The 15,159-nt window shown below is 38.7% G+C and overlaps 1 protein-coding gene across 1 annotated transcript in view; it reads left to right on the top strand.

The window, feature by feature from the left end:
* Positions 1-4,172, top strand: part of LOC126336957 (lysosomal alpha-mannosidase-like) — an 86,026-nt gene extending 81,854 nt beyond the window's left edge. The window contains exon 17 of the mRNA XM_050001161.1: positions 3,321-4,172. Within this exon, the coding sequence (XP_049857118.1) occupies positions 3,321-3,545 (225 nt within the window). The 3' untranslated portion in view covers positions 3,546-4,172. The remainder of the gene's footprint in view (positions 1-3,320) is intronic.
* Positions 4,173-15,159: the final 10,987 nt, after the last annotated feature.

The following is a 15,159-nucleotide window of genomic DNA, read 5'->3' as shown; positions in this document are numbered from 1 at the left end:
GCATTCAGAAAACTGCTATTGAGATTCATGGAGATTGGGATCTACAGGACAGTAATACAACCTGCCATCCTTTATGAAGCATAGACCTGGGCTCTTAACACAAAAAATAGAGAGATAACTTCTGACATTTGAGAATACTGTTCTGAGACAGATTTCTGGAGCAGTGAAAGATGGACACAGCAAGAGGAATGGAAAAAAAACACAAACTGCATGAGTTGTACAAATTGTGGAGCATTGTGACTGTGAATAAAGAGAGAAGATTGAAGTGGTATGAGCATGTAATGCATAGAGAAGGCCAGATCACCAAGCCGGTTGTGGAAGAAGACATCAGAGGCAACAGACTGAGGGGAAAACCATGGTGGAGATGGATTGATGGGATCAGAGAGGGAATGAGTACAATAGGACTAGCTGGAAAAGAATACATGGGCTGAAGGAATGGAGGAGGGTGACAGGTGAGGTCAAAGACTGACTGCAGTTTGTGTGGCCAGCCCAGTAACAGCAGCAGCAGTAGTAGTAGTAGTAGTAGTAGTAATAGGTTTCAGTGTGGAGTTCTGTACTCTGGTACAAATCCATTCAACAAGCTTCCATCTAAAGCAAGAAGTTGGGAAGAACAATCAATTTAATAGAAAATTCAAAACATATATCATTAGTCACTTATTCCCAAAATTATCTTATTACATAGAATCAAGGGTTGCACATTCATGTCAACAGTATGGTAGCTAACATAGTTCACTGTAAAGCTGCATTACAAGTAGTAATGCACTGTAAACAGCCCTTGACTTGTTTTACATTACAGAAAAGCTGTACATTGCATTAACATATTAGCACCAGCCTATCATTCCTTACGATTATTTTTCAGTTTTTGTTGTTGTTCTGATTCAATGCACCTCTCTATACTAATCTGTCCTGTGCAACTTTCTTTACTTCAGAAACAGTAAATTACATCCACTTGAACTTTCCTGTAGTAGCCAAACCACAGCATTTAATCTGTAACCCCCCCCCCCCCCCTTTTTCCATCCCCTCCTGCCTCCTCTCAGCTTCCTGTCAGCACCAAAATTAAGTATTCCTTGATGCTTCAAGTTTGACCTATCAAATTATCTTACTTGTTAGTCAAAATGTACTACCAGTCTATTCCACATTTTTATTCTGAAGCACCGTATTTCAATAGCTTCTATTCTCTTATTGCCTGAATTTCTTTATTGTCCATATTTCACTTCCATACATGACTATGCTCCAAATACTTTCGGAAAAGACTTCCTACCTTGAACTTCATATTTAATGGTAGCATGTTTCTCTTACTCAGAAAAGTTTTCTTGTTATTGCCAGTCTGCAGTTTAAATCCTCTTTACTACTGGAATGGTTAATTATTTCGCTCCTCTAATAGCAAAACTCCTCTATTACCATCAGAGTCTCATTTCTTAATCTAATATACAGCACCACCTGGTTTAACTGGCTACTCTCTGTTATCTTTGTTTTAATACTGTTGAAGTTTGTTGTATAATCTCTTCCCAAGACATCCACTTCATTCAACTGATCTTCCAAGTCCTTTGTCATCTCTGATAGAATTACAATGTTATTGGCAAACTGTAAGATTTTTATTTCTTCACCTGTACTTTAATTTCCTTTTTAAAGTTCTTCTTGGTTTCTTTTACAACTTTTCCTATCAACATATTGAATAAACATGGGGGATAAGCTTCAACCACTACAATCCTGTCACACTCCTTTTCAACTACTGACTCCTTTCATACACTTTGACTCTGATTTCTGTGTACACTGATAACATCCAACTCCTCAAATTGTATCCCTGATAACTGTCGAATTTCTAAGAGTCTTTTCCTGTCTATATTGTCAAATGATTTTTCTGAATCAATACAAGTGTACACTCTAAAGTAAGTTACAGGGGAAATAGTTGCCCTTAACTTTTCCTACATTTCTATTGAAATGAAATTGATTTTCTCCCACATCAGCTTTGCAAGTCGTTTAATTCTTCTGTAGATAATTTGTTAGTATTTTATGAAGTTGGCTTATTAAACTAATGGTTTGGTAATACCGACACAAGACACAACTCACTTTCTTGTCTTTGGGATAATTACATTTCTCTTGAAGGCTGAAGAGATTTGGCCTGTCACATACATCCTACATACCAAGGAGAACATTTATATTTTGGTTAATTCTCTCAAATATCTTAATAATTCTAAGGTGATGTTGTCTACTCAAGATGTCTTGTTTTGACTTATATTAGACTTTCAGTGCTCTGTCATATTCATCTTGCGGTATGGCTTCCCCCATCTCATCATTATCCCATTTCCTCTTCCCTTTCCATAATATTGTCTCCAAGTTTCTTTCCTTTATAAATGGCAATTAAATGTAACTTAAAATTTAGAATAATAGCAGTAATTTTTAAATAAGCTAATGTTAACTCAGTTCTATTAAACATCTGCTGTTTATCTCCTAATTGGTAGCTTAATATTAATATTTTTCAAAAGAAGTAGTTACTTAGATTGGTAGCATCAGAAGCTAGTTTACAATGCACTACTAACTGTCAAGCAAACTTATAATGAACATTGTTATTTACTATGTAACTAACAGGTATTTTCAACCCTTGAATACAGGCATCCACATAATTTTTGAACGCTGTGGTGAGTAAGATTTGTTTGCAATTTTCTATTTGGTGAGAATTCTCAGTTTCTTGCTTAATGTGACATGAGAATTCGTTGAATGCCTTTGACCATAGCCTACATAACTGCACTCTGGACCACAGACAAGGGCGAGATATCTACAAGAAAATTATTTCTGTCTTGCACTGTGACTGTCTTGGTGTAGTACTTTATAGAAACCTTCCTCTCTTCTGCTGCAAATTAATAATTCTTACTTCATATTTTTTCACTGACAGAATGAAATCATATGATATGTAACTGTAAATTATGGTAAAACAAAATGTTTCAATTCAAACACAGAGAAAAAGTTATATGTTTCATAAAGCAAAAGAAACTTGCACAGTGGTAATATAAGTTTTAAAACAATATGAAAATGATATATGGCTACGTACCATGTAGAGGAAACACTGAGTCACACATAGATACAAAGAAAACACTGCTATATATCTATGCATACATACAGCAGTCTTTTCATTGTGCCTGCCTGTGACTCAATGTCTCCTCTATATGGTGAGTAACAATCTATCCTTTTAATATTATTGTTGTTCCATCCTGGACTTCCCATTATATGTATTATAATTTTTGTCAGATGTATCATTCTGCAACTTCCATTTCTTCAACATCTCACATCAAATCTGTGACTAATACTGTCATCTCTTTTAGGCTCTATTCACACCATTCAGTATATCATCTATTAGAGAGACAACACTGGGTGGAAACCAGTGGCTGGAGGACAACACACGGCTGATATGGCTTGATGAGGAGGGTACTCCATCAACCACCAGGCAGTCCAAGGAAGACATACCTAACGTGACACTGGAGCCCATGGAAATACGCACATTTGTAATAGAAATTGATTATCAGAAGGCACACCATAATGAACACTGAGTAAATTTCTTTGGGAAGATGAAAATAAAGTTTGTTCTTAATTAAACTGATTAATACTGAAATCATTCTCATTTAATCTGTGTTCAGCAGTACCACTCAGTCTCAATATGCACATCAAGTATCAACTGACTGTAGAATTATAAACAGAAATAAGAATGTTATATATTGCCTGTAACAATATTTCACAAACATTCCATACAGAAAGAATTGACATAGTCAATAATACAAATTTCAAGCAAAACAGTTAACAACAGAAGTACTGTATGAGGTTTGTAAGTATCATTTTTAAATATGCCCACTATAGCATTCCAGTTAAAGACCTATATGTACAAGTTGAGTACCTGCAGCATTTGAGTCTGACAGACACCATAAATGAAACATTCATCCACATTTACATTAGTTTGTGCTTATTTAATGTGCCCTACATATTTGATTATTTTAGGAAACTCAAATTTATTTATTTGGCTCATGGCACAAATGATAGTTTATAATGGCCACCAGTAAAGTACATAAATTTGTAAGTGTGGAAAAAGAATATAAATGTAAGTTACAGACAGATCACAAATATGCAAAGAAAAATATATCCATAAATATGAATAAAGACATAAATATACATACAAAGACACAAAAGACTTAATCTCTATATAAGAAAACGAGATACCCATCACAAACATATGTTCAAATTGCTAATATAATCAATGACCTCTTAGGTCCCATTCTGGAAATCAGAACTCTCACTGTGCAACTTTCTAATACACTATTCCTCAATGATGTGTGGAACTTTTTGTTTTCCAGCACTGCAATCGCACTCAGTAAAAGTAACCATCTGCCATTTACATATGGAGCCCTCACATTGTCTGTGGTTTGCTCTTATTGTATTTAGCACAGTCCACACTTTCCTGTGAAATTCAAATAGATTAACTGAAGTGATGTATATAGTGCTCATAAAATGAATATAAATACAGTACATTTATTAATGAAGTCCTTACCTTATTTGAATACTATCTCCCCCCTCCCCCCCCCCCCCCAAAAAAACTAACCTGATTACACCAAAGTCTGCAAAAAATCCATGGAATACTTGAGGCATAAAAGTATCTTGTAGGACAATAAGGAAACTGTACTTGTCAGTCTGAAACATCTCTAATGGTAATTATATCACTCACTAGAAGGTATACTGCAAAATACACTGAAGAGCCAAAGAAACTGGTACACCTGCCTAATATCATGTAGGGCCTCCGCAAGTGACACATAATGACATGGCATAGACTCAGCTAACGTGTGAAGTAGTACTGGAGGGAACTGACACCATGATCCTGCAGGGCTGTCCATAAATCCGTAGGAGTATGAGGGAGTGGATGTCTCTTCTGAATAGCATGTTGCAAGGCATCCCAGATATGCTCAATAATGCTCATGTCTGGGGAGTTTGGCAGCCACCGGAAGGGTTTAAACTCAGAAGAGCGTTCCTGGAGCCATTCTCAAGAAATTCTGGGCATATCAAGGGTTGTATTGTCCTGCTGGAATTGCCCAAGTGCGTTGGAATACACAATGAACATGAATGGATGTAAGTGATCACACAGGATGCCTATGTGTGTGTCACCTGTCAGAGTCATATCTAGACTTATCAGGAGCCCCTTATCAGTCCAACTGCACTTGCACCACACCATTACAGAGCCTCCACCAGCTTGAACAGTCCCCTGTTGACATGCAGGTTCCATGTATTCATGAGGTTGTCCATCTGCTCAATACAGTTTGGAATGAGACTCGTCTGACCAGGAATCATGTTTCCAAAGATCAACAGTCCAGTGTCAGTGTTGATGGGCACAGGGGAGGCTTAAGGCTTTGTGTCATGCAGTCAAGGATACGTGAGTGGGCCTTCAGCTCAGAAAGCCCATATCAATGATGTTTCATTGAATGGTTTGCATCCTGACACTTGTTGATGGCTCAGCATTCAAATCTGCAGCAGTACACTTGTTCGCCCACTGCTTGAATACTGTTCACCGGTGTGGGAACCCTACCAGATAGGGTTGATAGAAGAGACAGAGAGGATCCAATGGAGAGCAACGCACTTTGTTACAGGATCATTTAGTAATCACGAAAGCGTTACAGAGATGATAGATAAACACCAGTGGAAGACTTTGTAGGAGAGATGATCAGTAGCTCAGTATGCGCTTTTATTGAAATTTCGAGAACATACCTTCACTGAGGAGTCGAGCAGTATATTGCTCCCTCCTACATATATCTCGTGAAGAGACCATGAGGATAAAATCAGAGAGATTAGAGCCCACACAGAGGCATACTGACAATCTTTCTTTCCATGAACAATACGAGACCGGAATAGAAGGGAGAACCAATAGAGGTACTCAAAGTACCCTCCGCCACATACAGTCAGGTGGCTTGGGGAGTACGGATGTAGATGTAGATGTAGAATTTGCAGAAGGTTGTACTTCTGTCACAGTAAACAATTTTCTTCAATCAACATTGGTCCCATTCTTGTAGGATCTTTTTCCCGCTGCAACAATCTCAGAGATTTGGTGTTTTACCAGGTTCCTGATATTCATGGTAACTCATGAAATGGTCATATGGGAAAGTCCCCACTTCATCGCTACCTTGGAGATGCCGAGTCCCATCGCTCGTGCACTGACTATATCATCACATTCAAACTCACTTAAATCTTGCTAACCTGCAATTGTAGCAGCAGTAAACATTTTAACAACTGTGCCAGAAACTTGTCATCTTGCATAGGCATTGCTGACTGCAGAACTGTAATCTGCCTGTTTGCATATCTCTGTATTCGAATACACAATGTCTATATCAGTTTCTTTGGCACTTCAGTGTATTTATGTAAGTACTACAGTGTGCTGAAAAGTAACACCTTTGAATTTTTGTGTGAAAATTATTAAAGGTTTTTTAAATAAAAAAGCTTTACTAACACCCATTGTACATGTTTATTCTTCATGTCTACTTATTTATTTCTCAACATAATCATTCTGTAGATGAAACGTGTTTCTCCCAACAAGAGACCAGTTTATTCATACCATCACTGTAGAATGTTTGTCTTTGTTGACAGAGCCACAACCTCATCTCTGCTTGCACCATTTCATCACTATTTGAGGTATTCTTTCGGTTTTGGAAATAGATGAAAAACAGATGTGGTCAAATTGGGACTGTATGGAAGATGATTGATGACAGTGCTCTGAGGCATGGAATTGTTGTTATGTCCCTGCACTCATGTGTGGTATGATACTGTCATGCTGAAGCAGAGGGTGTTCCATGTGTGAATGTACTCTTTGAATTCATACCTTTGGTTTTCTGAGAATTTGTTTTTCTTGCACTGACAAGTTACATTACACACTGTCATGTCACATGCTACAGTTCTGAGCCTTCTAGCAGCATATGGTTGTAACTTGCTTCAGCAAAGCGAGAAATTGTCGCAAGAAATATGTATGACATGTAAAACCTCAACTGATATTGAGGAAAGAATAAAAAATTCAAAGGCACATCCTGGTAATACATTCATCAAACTATATGTATTACTAGAGACAGATAATTACATCAAGTAGTTATATGTGATATAGTGAAGGAGGAGATAGGCAGAACTGGAGCTGAAAAGTAACAGATAGTTTAAGAGTAAATGAAACATTGGTGACATGTTTGCAGTGTTACAGAACGTTTTGACAATCTTTCATGATTCTTACTGAAATGACAGGATTGTCAGGTTCAGTAGATTTTGCATGGAACATCTAAGATTACCATTCTGAGTAACTTCACCTCAATGAAAATGGCACTAACTACACCAGAAGTCACTTAGGCTACTTTAGTCTGGAAAAGCATTCATTGTTCAGGAATACATATTTTCAATAAGTCATCCACAGCCATAAAAAGTGTAAGTATTAATAAAATTTGGTTGAAAAAGAGCATAAGAAATCACATTTTTTCCCAATTATTCCACATGCATGGGGACCATTTAACTTAGGTTCTGGAAAAAAAAACATTATCTGAGTAATATGGGGGAGAAGGTGGGCACAAACAAATGAGGAACATGAATAACTGAGATATTTTCAAACACGTATTCTTTGTTCAAAAGTAGAATAAAGTCATGGTGTTGAAACTCCCTCTGGCCCTAACAATTCAAAAGAGTATCAACACATTAGAATGCAGTGCAATGACTAACAAGGTCACTGTCTTCAACAGCCCTTTAACATTCACAGTCCTCTTGTCTGTTTTATTATGAAGCGGTGGTCACAATTTTGGCATCACTCCTGCACTGGAAGCCAGGTTTACATTCATCAATTTTCAGCCTCTTTTTCAATTTTTCTTCATCAACATATTCAAAACCATTTTAACTTGTTGCCCAATTCATAATTTGTACAGTTATTATTCCTTTATTACTGAAACCTTGAAAATCACCTTCTTCTATATTTGGAAGAATTTATCTCCATGATCAAACTAGTGTAACTGGATGGACTTCCTGATAGGCACCAGAAATCCCATGAATGGCATCTAGAATTATCAGCTTATTCCAGAATGCCACCAAATTGTTCTAATCAACTAACATTCTCAGTAGACCAACCTAATAGCACCATTTTACCAATGCAATACTGCCTTAATTGACTGGATTCATAATGACAGTCATGTTATGAGGTTAAATCTTAGTTATTATGGGACCATCACTTCTAATCAGGATGTGAAGGGGCAGTATCGAACAACAGAAGAGTCTTCTGCGGCAATCCTTTCTCTTCCAGAAATCGCTGGACTTGTTGTACAAAATGTGTGTGGAACCAGATTTTGAAAGTTTTACTATCTGTCCAAACTTCTTAACATTGCTCTTAAAATCAAGGGTTCTCATTGGCAGACATTTCCAATGCAGACCACTTTTGTATGCATTATATATAAATTTGGTCTGGTATGAAATTCTATTCTTTCACAAAGTTTTGGAACTCTTCTCAGAAGGAATCAGCTGCTGCAGCATTTGAATTAAGCCACTCTTCTTGCACAGTAAGTCTGCAAATCCCATTATCCCATTAGATTATTTGGATCTGGTTAGCCATCCAGGTGTGCCATTAAATACTCCCTCTAACCTTAGAGCTTAAATTCTCCCTCCAACCATGAAAAAATTAGTCTTCTTGATACACATTGTGCCAAAAATAATGAAACCTTCTGCTCATTTTTGGCTAAAACATTGCAAAATACCAGCATGTAATCCATCGAATGTAGAGCACTTCTCACTTTTTCAAGCAGATGGTCCAGAACTCACATTTTCTGGCAAAATCCTATATTTTCTGTTTTCTTCTTTTTAATGTCCCAAACAGTCTGAATTCCAGTCCCATAATCAGCACTTAGTTCTGCTGCAGTTTCCCCTTCTCAAATCTTTCAGTTAATTCTAATTTTTGTTTTAATGCCAGCATTTGTTTCTTTCATTTCTCAAAATTTCTTTTACAAATTTCTTTTAACTTTCTACATTGACACGTATATGCAGATTAACATCAGAAAACTGAGTTTGTATTTACCATTCTTATTTTTCATTTTTTAATCATGAATAATCTGCAAACCAGATATTTCATACACAAGTCATTGAGAGAGAACTGTCTATCTCTTAATGTAAATATAGTTTTTATTCATGTTTTATGACATGTTCTACACTGTTGATGGTTTCTCCACCATGGATCTGCATCTAATTTAATCTAATCTGAAATCCCCATAAAGCTTAAAAATATGCACATTAACTTGTTTTCATTGTGTAAAGGATGAAGTGAAGTTCATGTGACAAAATACTGAGCATATCTTTCTTCTAACATGAGTTGTAGGATCATTATCTCTCTCTCTCTCTCTCTCTCTCTCTCTCTCTCTTCCCCCCCCCCCCCCCCCCCCCCCGGCTTGAATCATTTCTATTGAAACACTAGCATCTTCTCCTTCTATTCTTCATTTCTCCAAGCAATCCATGTAATTACTTCTTACAAGGCTTACATCTTCCCAAACAGCAGAGAATAATGAGCAAGAAAAACCAACCACCAAAAACTGATTTTTTTAGAAAATAAACTATATACCCTTGAATTTCCTTTTATAAGATCCTTCCTCTCCACTGCAGAGCCGCCAGTTTCCAGGTAGAGGAGTGGTGGAGGGATAGGAAGGGGGAGGGATGGTGGTTTACCAGAGAGGGAAGGATGAATTAGTTGATTAATTTAATTAAGTACTCAAACAAACTGATAAGAGTGAGAAGGGGCTATTCAAATAACTCAAGCTAAAAGTGTACCTGTATCAGTGAGGGGTATGGTGATGGGTTGGAGGTCTCCTCAGGGATTGGGAGGACAAGAGGGGAGGGAAAGGGGTGAGGGAACAATAGGATAAGGAGCTGTCAATTAAAAGGAAGGATCTTAGCTTAACAGTAGGTTAATAACCTGTCAATCGAAAGAGAATAATAGGTTTGCCACTGAGTGAGTGCATTTCTGCCTCTGACGTAGGCAACTCACACTAACAAAATTCACCAGCTGTCTCTTTGTCCACCTGCTAACATGGCCTGGTCAGATGAATCCCAATTTCAGTTTGTAAGAGCCATCAGTAGAGTTCGATTGTGGCACAGATCCCACAAAACCATGGATGCAGATTGGCAACAAGGCCTATGCAAGCAAATGGTAGCTCCATAATAGTGTGGACTGTGTTTACATGGAACATTGATTGAAATAGCTATTTTGGGCTACTTGGAGACCATTTGCAGCTATTCGTGAACTTCATGTTCCCAAACAAGGATGGAATTTTTATGGATGACAATGCGCCATGTCACTAGGCCACAATTGTTCGTGATTGGATTTAAGAACGTTCTGGGCAGTTCGAGCGAATGAATCACTTTAACATTTACGGGGGACAGTCAAGAAGTCAGTTGATGTGCAAAATCCTGCATGGACACAAAATCACAATCATGGACGGTTGTAGAGGCCACATGGCTCAATATTTTTGCAGGGGACTTACAACGTGTTGTGTCCTTTCCATTTCGATTTGCTGCACTGCACCATGCCAAAGAAGGTCCGACAAGATATTAGGAGGTATCCAATGAATTTTGTCACCTGAGTGTAGTTACAACTGTGTGGCATGATTTTGATCTAGAGTGTGGCAATGCACCTCCTATATAAGGGGTATACAGATCTCCCGCTGCACCATTATCTTCCAAGGAAGGAGGAGGGAAGATTAGGGTTTAATGTTCCACTGAAATCAAGGTCATTAGAGACGGAGCAACAAGCTCAGATTGTTCCAAGGTTGGGGAAGGAAATTGGTCATGCCCTTTCAAACGAACTATTCTGGTGTTTGCCTGGAGTGATTTAAAAATACCACAGAACCTAAAAGCGGATGGCTAGACACAGTTTTGAATCGTCATCCTCCAAAACGTGAGTGGTGTCCAGGACAGTAAGATTTCAAGGTCAGCAATTTCTTTTTGCGCGGCCATGAGAAAGACTTGGTTTGTGTGCCTCCTCTTCCAGCCACTTTCCCTGAAATGTAACGCCACATAACAGCACCAGTGAATACAATAATTCCATAGATGATTGTAAAAGGATGGGATGGGTTTGACTATCGTCTAAATGTCTGCTGTGAGACCCAAGGAATGCTTGAGGAAGGTAAGTGACGTAATTGTGAAAAGTACCCTAAGTTTGTATGTCCAGACTTGTAAACAACATACCCTTGTAAAATCGGACGGTTCTTTCGGAAATGAAAAGTTTGTGTTAATCGTACACTGTAATTTAGTCCTTTTGTGATATGTGAAATTCGGTTGACTTCATGCTGCTATGTCATGTTTACATTCGTTTGCCAACTTTAGCTACGTAACATTATTATGCACCTTACAACAAACTAGGCATGTGAAAATAGTGTTGATTAATGTGCCGTGTTGTGCATAGTGGTTAAAACCTATAGAAATTTATCGTGAACTGTGCAAAGTGTACTGAAACAACATAATGAGTGAATGTTGCGTCCGGAAACGGTGTTTGGTTTAAAAATGGCCGAACCAACGTTCATGATGAAGAGAAGAATGGATGTCCGAGCATTATGAAGGGTTTTTTTGGGGAAGAGACCAAACAGCGAGGTCATCGGTCTCGTCGGGTTAGGGAAGGACGGGGAAGAAAGTTGGCCGTGCCCTTTCAAAGGAACGATCCCGGCATTTGCCTGGAGCGATTTTGGGAAATCACGGAAAACCTAAAGCCGTAGCATTATGAATGACGATCTCGTCGCTAAAGTTGATGTTGATAAAACGATTCGCGAAAACCGTCGCTATACAATAATGGAGCTTTCACTTTCTTTTCCACAAGTTTCACGGACTTTGTTGTTTGAAATTGTCACTCAAAAGGTAGGCTACCACAAATTTTGTGCACGATGGGTGCCCAAAATGCTTACAGAGCACCATAAAGAACAGCGAATGGGGGCAATGTTGACATTTCTGGAGGCTTATAACAAACATGGTGATTCGTTACTGGATCGAATCGTAACTGGTGGCGAGACTTGGGTGAAACACGTCAATTGCGAAACAAAATTACAGTCCATTGAGTGGGGGCACACAAGGTCCCCACAAAAACCAAGAAAATCTTTGCAAACCTTGTTAGCAAGGAAGTTAATGGCGACAGTGTTTTGGAATAGGCAAGGTGTGATTATAATTGATTTTCTCGAACGTGTAGCAACCATAAATTCTGTCCGATACTGTCAAACTTTGCACAGTCTTAGAAAAGCAGTCTGAAACAAACGCCGAGGAAAGCTGACGTCCAAAATTTCGTTTTTGCGCGACAGAGGCCGACTTCACACGGCAAACCGCACTAAAGAACTCTTTAATTCATTCAAATGGGAATTTCTCCCTCATCCGGCCTACAGACCCGATCTTGCACCAAGCAACTTCACTTGTTTCCCATGATGAGCTGGCTTGCTACACAATGCTTTGATGACGACGCGGAACTCCAGGCGGGCGTGACTCACTGGCTGAAGTCTCAGGAGGCAGAATTTTACGACGAAGGTCTTTCAAAGCTTGTACACCGCTATGATAAGTGCCTCAATGTGTTGGGTGACTATGTGGAAAAGTAGTATGTCAGTCGCTCTTTCAGATGTATGTAATAAAATGTATTTCTTGTACTTAGTTTTTTAATGCCAAAATGGTCCCTACTTTCTGACTAGCCCTCGTATTATTATTGAGAAAAAGGAGCGAAGAGGCTGTACCTGCTACTTCCAGCTGCTTACGATCGACTTTCGTGTCACTTCTGCGACGCATTAAGCCATTCATGTTCGTTTCTTTTATAAGCTATGAAATGGCTACCCCGAGGAAAAGAAGTTTCTCACAAGCGGAGGTCGTTGTCCGTTTTTTGAAGTGATCTATGTAGCTTATTTCAAGCTGTACAAGTTCTGTTGAGGTTGAGTTTTGTGAAGTCATTGTAGCAAAAATGGCAGAATTATTGTTGCTCGAAAGGCAAAGAAAGATATCCGTAGCCCGAAGAAACAGGCTTATTAAAGAGAGAAATTATAGACCTTTATGCAGACTAAGCAATAAAAACATTATTTGGGTGTCGAACTTACTTCCCGAAAATCATGAAAAAAGAGGGGGCAACCTTTCAAACGAAGTGAAAATGAAAACGTGTTTGTCCTATTCAGCAGACCCAGTTTTTCAGGTTGGTGTAGGAGAAGGCTTAGGTATACACCCAGACAAAGGTGCCACTGACATTTTCAGATGTTTTTTATCATGTTCTCTCGCAGCATAAATCTTACATTTTGTTATGTTGGAAATAATTAAGTGGGTAAGAAAAATTAATTACTGGTTTATTACATACCTAGCAATCTGTCTCTCGTAACATAACCGCACGGGTGACCGCTAAACTTTATGACGCACCGAAGGTCCATTATGCATATCATCATCGTCATCATTTAAGACTGATTATGCCTTTCAGCGTTCATGTCTGGAGCATAGTCCCCCTTATAAAATTCCTCCATGATCCCCTATTCAGTGCCAACCTTGGTGCCTCTTCTGATGTTAAGCCTATTACTTCAAAATCATTCTTACCGAATCCAGGTACCTTCTCCTTGGTCTACCCCGACTCCTCCTACCCTCTACTACTGAACCCAGAGTCTCTTGGGTAACCTTGCTTCTCCCTTGCGTGTAACATCACCCCACCATCTAAGCTTATTCTCCCCGACTGCTACATCTATAGAGTTCATTCCCAGTTTTTCTTTGATTTCCTCATTGTAGACACCCTACTGCCATTGTTCCCATCTACTAGTATCTGCAATCATCCTAGCTACTTTCATATCCGTAACCTCAACCTTATTGAATCCACCCAGCTTTCGCTCCCATACAAGAAAGTTGGTCGATTGAACGGTGCACAGATAACTTAATCTTGGTACTGACCTCCTTCTTGAAGAAGAGAGTAGATCGTAGTTGAGCACTCACTGCATTAGCTTTGCTACACTTCGCTTCTACTTCTTTCACTATGTTGCCATCCTGTGAGAATATGCATCCTAAGTACTTTAAACTGTCCACCTGTTCTAACTTTGTTCCTCCTATTTGGCACTCAATCCGTTTATATCTCTTTCCCACTGACATTACTTTCGTTTTGGAGATGCTAATCTTCATACCATAGACCTTACATTTCTGATCTAGCTCTGAAATATCACTTTGCAAATTTTCAATCGAATCTGGCATCACAACTAAGTCATCCGCATATGCAAGACTGCTTATTTTGTGTTCACATTTCTTAATCTCATCCAGCTGGTCTATTGTTTTCAACATAATCCATAAATAATATGAACCCGGTGATATGCCTTTTCTAGATCTATAAAGCATAGATACAATTCCCTGTTCCACTCGTAACACTTCTTCATTATTTGCCGTAAGCTAAAGGTCTGGTCCAGACAACCTCTAAGAGGCCTAAACCCACACTGATTTTCATCCAATTTGTCCTCAACTAATACTCGCACTTTTCTTTCAACAATACCTGAGAAGATTTTACCCACAACGCTGATTAAAGAGCTACCTCTGTAGTTGTTACAGTCTATTCTGTTTCCATGTTTAAAGATTGCTGTGATTACTGCTTTCGTCCAGTCTGATGGAACCTGTCCCGACTTCCATGCCATTTCAATTATCCTGTGTAGCCATTTAAGACCTGACATTCCACTGTATTTGATGAGTTCCTACTTAATTTCATCCACCCCAACCGCTTTATTGAACTGCAATCTGTTGACCATTTTCTCCACTTCCTCAAATGTGATCCTATTTCCATCATCATTCCTATCCCATTGTACATCGAAATCTGAAACATTACTGATAGTATTTTCACCTACATTGAGCAACTCTTCAAAATATTCCCTCCATTTGCCCAAGGCATCAACAGGATTCACCAGCAGTTTTCGTGACCTGTCCAAAATACGTGTCATTTCCTTCTTACCTCCCTTTCAAAGACTGCTAATTACACTCCAGAATGGTTTCCCAGCAGCTTGACACAAAGTCTCCAACCTGTTTCCAAAGTCTTCCCAAGATTTCTTCTTGGAAGCTGCAATTATCTGTTTGGCTTTGCTTCTTTCTTCAGCATAACTTTCTCTGTCTACCTGAGTTCTAGTATGTAGCCATTTTCGATACGCCTTCTTTTTCCTTTTACAGGCT

Source organism: Schistocerca gregaria, chromosome 1 (genome assembly GCF_023897955.1).
Source record: "Schistocerca gregaria isolate iqSchGreg1 chromosome 1, iqSchGreg1.2, whole genome shotgun sequence".
NCBI lineage: Eukaryota > Metazoa > Arthropoda > Insecta > Orthoptera > Acrididae > Schistocerca > Schistocerca gregaria.
This window is presented reverse-complemented; position numbering and strand designations above follow the sequence as displayed.